The following is a 6,000-nucleotide window of genomic DNA, read 5'->3' as shown; positions in this document are numbered from 1 at the left end:
CAAAGTTGACATTTCTGGATCACTCTCCCCAGAAGCGTCATTTGCCCACCCCTAGGACGTGCAGACTCACCGAGGGACTGACTGACAGGCAGGGGCAGACAGGAGGAAGCTGGGCTGTGCTGCGGGAGACGCGCTGAAGTTGCAGAACTTGGGCTCTTTTTCTTCTTTCCCCATCCCCCCACCTCCTGACACACCACATCTTGGCTCATCGGTCGGAAGAAAAAAAACTCTTTCAGTTATTTGATATTTGGGAAACCTCCAGGAGTTTCCCAGTTTTGAGGACGCCTCCGTCTCTCCCTTGGCTGGGAACACGCGCGCGCGTGCACACACACACACACACACTCACCCACGGCTCTACACCATGGTGGTTCAGGCTGCAGTGGCTCCGAATAGATCCCAGAGACTTTTACTGAAAATTCCTTATGGATCTCTGAGAAGACGCAGCGTGGAGAGGGTAAGCGACGTGGCGGGCTGTTTGTTCTTCCCCCGAGCAATTGCTCCAAAGAAAGGGAGAGGTTTCTTTTCGTCGTACATAGCATCCCTTCTGGTAGTCATGTTTTCCTGAAAAATTCAAATTCCTGCGACTGGAGAATACTATGGCATATGTAATTTTTTTTCTTTGTAGATAATGATGAGAAATTTGAAACAAATGTTGGTCGGCTGTGCATGGGGGTTGGGACTGTTAGAGATGAAACATAAGAGAAAAGATTGGGGTAGGGACTCTGCCCTCTGGAAAGAGCATGGACGATGAGAGTGCTCGCTGAGAAAAGCTTTGGGCTGCAAAACCTGTTTTCCTCTCCGTTTAGTGAAACGGATTCACTGGTGCAGCAGGGCTGCCAATTTCCTTTCCTCTGCTGAGTAACAGTGTCTGCAAAGGAGATGATGATGACAAGGGGCTGTGACGCTTTGAGGGTTTCAATGATGCACCTGGTTGATTAAAATCCCCTCTGTTGTTTAGTTGTGGTTGTACTGTTTCAAATACCTTGCTGTCATTTGGGGTTTTTTACCATCATGGATTGTGGCTCTCTGTTCATTTTCTGAAAACATACTTACTTTACGGTAGCACCTGGCAGAGAAGATGCTGTAAACCAATAACAGGGATTTGTCCTCCTCCAGAGTGACTAATGTAGTTTGGGGGATGACGGTAGTTAATGCCAATCTGATCGTCCTCAGGACGTTGGGCTCATTCACGTGGGGACAGCGCCTGTACTCACGCAGGGGTGGAATGGTTTGCGGGTCTCAGAAACCCCCAAAGCCCCTGTTTGCATGGTGGCGGATCCCTCTGTGGGCTGTGGATGTCTGCTTAGACATTTTAGGTTAAGGTGTAATCTAAAATCAATAAGGCAGAGAGCCTCACAAACCTGCTGTCGTGATAGATGAGCGACCTGCCGCGTCTTATAAAGGGGAAGGCATTTAATTCAAGCGACTCTTTCTGGTTTGTATACTGACTACTCAGTGATTTTTAAATTTACGGAGAACGTGAGTCAAGCTTTAAAACCACGAGGGACTTTAAAACTATCGAGATTTCCAGGTGGGGTTGACCTCCTGACGTCTGATGAGTTACATTTTGTTCTGCCATTTGAGTAGTAATGGAAGAAACTTCTCTTCCTATTCTGGCCGTGTGTAGGTCTTTCTTCTGAGACATATTTCTTGGGCTCCATGTCAGGGTCATCAGCTTAAATGTATTCAGGGCCTAATGCGTGCTCCCTTTTATACCAAGAGTTTTACAGTATAGGACCAACTGTTAGAGGAAAATTTGCAAATCGATCATTATATTTACAAATGTAGCTTATCTTGAATGTGATTTTAGGTTCCAGTGAAATTTTTTTTTCCTGTATGGTAACTAAATTTATATAATACGTTCTGTTCACAAAAACTCCCTTGGAAATGTGAGTTGCCCGTACTGGAGTTGCACCACGTGACAAAACTAAGGAGAGAATTACCCTGCACATTTGCACAAAGAGTCCAGAGTAACCTATTTAACCATTAGAATCTCCAGATGGCTGTTTCATGAATCATGTATGTTTCATAAATCCAGATGTATTCACGTACCATTTCCGTTATTCGTTTAAGAAGAACTGACAGTATATGAACACAGTGTCAGATACAGAACCTGTCTGTTGTTGTATGTGCTGGTGTATACTGACATTCAAGACACAGACCTATGTCCTGTCCTTGGGCACACACCAGTGTCTTAGGAGTCTGATCTGAAAAAGTCTAGGCCCTTAAGAGAAGCACGTCCATCGCTGGAGCATCAGATGTCCTGTTAATCTTCATTGCCAGCTGTGAAGTGGTAGGGCTGAGACAGCATCACTCACAAGAAGAGTTCCCTTGCGTTCCTACGAGGCTACCCTCTCAGCCTCCACCATGGGGAAGAGTGAGACTAATTGGAACATGTGACGTCATGTCGATTTCAATTGGATATTTTGTGCCATCGCTGGTTTTATGACAACTTTCACAATCAGCGTCATCTATTTATATAAAAGGGGGGGCAGGAAAGGTGAGAAATGTCATCTGCTTTCAGGGCCGACACTGAGAAGCAGCGTTCTTTTCTTAGGACTCCCTGAATTAAAAGCAGCAACAGTTTTCTCAGTTATGTCTGCAGCCTAGAGTGCGCCAGACATCCGAGTGATTCCTATGGTCTCATGATATTTAATGATGGTAAGACCTTGCATTTCTATAACACCTTCGCCCCAATGCACTTTCTTATCTGTTACCTCCCTTTACGATCGTGAGCTGCTAATGAGACACAGAGAATGGGGATTATTACCCTTGTCCTGTATGAACAGGGAAACCAGGGCATGTGGAGGTTTAATCTTCTGTTTGGGGACATACAGTCAAGGACAGAGCAGGACCTCAAACTAGGGACCTGGTATCTTACATCCCTGCCATTGAGCCAGTGTTTCATCACCTTTGCTCCCTGAGGGAACTTCAACATTGCAGCCTGGCCCTGAGAAATGGGTTATAGCCAACCTGTCACTAGTACTTCACAGGAAAGGAAACTTACCAAAGGCAGAGATGCTGACAACCAAAGAGAAGAACTCATGACCTAGCGCACTGACAGTCATGGGCCCTTACGTGTCCAGGATTAAGCAATGGCTTCTGTTTTCCAACTGCCTGGAAGTTGAGTAGAAAAAACAGAAATGCACCTTTCTAACTCTGCTGCTTAGACAGCCGTCAAATCCTGATTACAACATACTCAGGCTGGTTGACCAAGCCTGGTTCTTGTTCATATGTTTTCACAGACAACCATCAACCAACCCATCACCATACTAGGCACGGCAGAAAAAGAAATCTAAGATGCTGTGTTTGGAGATAGGAGATCTGAGGTTTATAGAAATGAAACTGTTATAAGTCAATACAATAGGGCTCTAATCCAGCTCCAGAATAAGTAATGAAGGTGATTCAGGTGCAACAGGAGGCAGCCAAGTGGGGTGGAAAGGGTGGGGCTTGCAGCCACACTGTCCCAAGAAACAAGAGCCTCACTGCCCACTAATTGCGTGACTTTGGCAGTGACTCGGGCTTTCTCAGCCTGGTTTATTCATCTGCACTATCTATCCTTGAGGACGGTTATTAAGGCTTAGAGGTGATGTGTGTAAGGCCCTACCATGATACATGGCGTGCAGAAAGAAGGTAATCATTAATGACGGGCATATTTTTAAAATTTATTTTATTGAAGTATAGTTGATTTACAGTGTTGTGTTCCTTTCGACTGTACAGCAAAGTGACTCAGTTATATATTTTTATATATATAACTTTTTATATTAAAAATAGATATTTTTTCATATTCTTTTCCATTATGGTTTATCACAGGGTATTGAATATAGTTCCCTGTGCTATACAGTAGGACCTTGTTGTTTATCCATTTTCTATATAAGAGTTTGCGTCTGCTAATCCCAAACTCCCAATCCATCCCTCTCCCACCCCACCCCTTGGCAACCACAAGTCTGTCCTCTAAGTCTGTGTATCTGTTTCTGTTTCGTAGATAGGTTCATTTGTGTCATATTTTAGATTCCACGTATAAGTGATATTATATGGTATTTGTCTGTCTTTTTCTGACTTACTTCACTTAGTGTGATAATCTCTAGGTCCATCCATGTTCCTACAAATGGCATTATTTCATTCTTTTTTATGGCTGAGTAGTATTCCATTGTATATATGTACCACGTCTTCTTTACCCATTCATCTGTCGATGGACATTTAAGTTGTTTCCATGTCTTGACTATTGTAAATAGTGCTATGAACATAGGGGTGCACGTATCTTTTCAAATTATAGTTTTGTCCAGATAAATGCCCAGGAGTGGAATAGCTGGATCATATGGTAGTTCTATTTTTAATTTTTTGAGGAACTTCCACACTGTTTCTCCTAGTGGCTGCACCAATTTCCATTTGATAGGCATATTTTTGAAGTTTGACTTTGAGTAGAGGAACACTTGGCTTGTATTTTTAATAACCAGTAGCCTTTTACATACATTCTTAGTCACACTTACTGTCACCCAAAGATGTCCTTTAAGGGATATTCACCCAATAAAGCCAAGACAGAAGTATTTCCTGGTGATAACATCCCTTGAACCCCCAATTTTATGTAAGACATAAAAAATAGAGTGTTTCAAATTCATTGTACACCAGTGCCAAGTAAGTAAGCTTACTCAAGCCCAGGTACTTCAGTAGGGTCTTTTCCTTCTCGAGCTGGTAAGGTAAAAATGAACTTCAGGGAAAATTCTGAGAATGTAAGAACATAACATATAAATGAGTTAAGGAGAGAGCAAAGGTGGACCTTTTAGGGGGGAGTTTGCTTTGGAGATGGGGAGAATGTTGTATTGAGTTTCTATGACCCTACAATATGAGGAAATTGTTTCACATTGGAGATTACCGTTATAGGTCAAAAACCTGGGAGTAAGCGGGCCAAGCTGTATGTGGCCCAGCACACACTGTTTTAGTGTGTGTGTTTATTAAGGATGCCCACCTCCCCACTGATTTATCCTCTCTGTCATCCAGACCCACGTATCCTGGGTCCGGACGACCCAGGGTGGACCAGACGTCTCTCTTCTCTTGAGGCTCTCAATCCCTCATATTCAGCATGTTCAAGGTGGAATTCATGCTCTTACCCACAGTCCTGCTCCAATTCCTTCCACACCACCAGCCGTCTAAGCACCCACGTGAGAACCCAGGCCTCTTCCCTGCCTCTTCCCTTTCCCTGGGGTCCGCCATCTAATCATGTCTAACTCCTCCTTCCCATTTCTTGGTTCAGGCCTCCATCATCTTCCACTTGTCTACTTAAAATCCCTGCCTCAAGATAAGTACAAATGTCTGAACATAATTATAAGGCCCTCCGTAATCGGGACACTGCTACCCTCTCCAGCTGGTCTCTCCCCATCCTTTCCCCCGGGTATCGTACACTCCAACCATACTGAACACATCTGCAGTTCCTCCAAACTACCGTGCTCTCCCTTGCCACAGGGCCTTTGCTTGTGCTTCTGTAGGCTTGACACACACTGCATGCTCCCTCCGCCTTCTTGACTTCCGATTCCCACACTTCAGCCTAAAGATAACATCCTGTCGGAAGCCTTTCCGGGTACCCACCCCCTCCCCAAGTATGAATAACGGCTCTTCCTTCCTTCAGGCTCTCAGAGCTCTCTGTGTCTCCCTTACAATAACACAAATGACACTGCATTGAATCTGCCTGCTGCCTGTTTCCTCCACACCCATGATGACAAGCTCCTTGAGGGCGGGGAACACATTTCAGCCCCTGGTTCCTAGCAGGAGGGCGAAACATTCGTTAGATGAGAGAATGATTGAAATCTGAAAGTTGCTAGAAACTTCCCTCAGGGAGAAAATCTGGGAAGAGGATCAGAATGAAAACATAAACAGGAACAGCCTCACATCTTATGTTAAACGACCACCAGCCCCAGTTTCGCTGGTGGAAAATGTGTCCACACTTACATGTTAATACAGACTGAGGAGACGAATGCTTTTCTCCTGTTTATTCTGAAATCTGAG

The 6,000-nt window shown here is 44.4% G+C and overlaps 1 protein-coding gene across 3 annotated transcripts in view; it reads left to right on the top strand.

The window, feature by feature from the left end:
- Positions 1 to 324: 324 nt before the first annotated feature.
- Positions 325 to 6,000, top strand: part of FRMD4A (FERM domain containing 4A) — a gene marked incomplete at its 3' end in the record, with an annotated part of 330,271 nt that continues 324,595 nt past the window's right edge. For 2 of the 3 annotated variants that reach the window (XM_082647375.1, XM_082647380.1), the window contains exon 1: positions 348 to 454. In XM_082647375.1, coding sequence (XP_082503501.1) covers positions 362 to 454 — 93 coding nt within the window. In that variant the 5' untranslated portion in view covers positions 348 to 361. Of the gene's footprint in view, positions 455 to 6,000 lie in introns of all 3 variants that reach the window. The other variant, XM_082647379.1, reaches the window with a different exon arrangement.

This window comes from Grampus griseus (genome assembly GCF_964374135.1).
Source record: "Grampus griseus genome assembly, chromosome: 2".
Lineage (NCBI taxonomy): Eukaryota > Metazoa > Chordata > Mammalia > Artiodactyla > Delphinidae > Grampus > Grampus griseus.
Note: the sequence above shows the minus strand (reverse complement) of the source record. Positions and strands in the feature narration are given on the sequence as shown.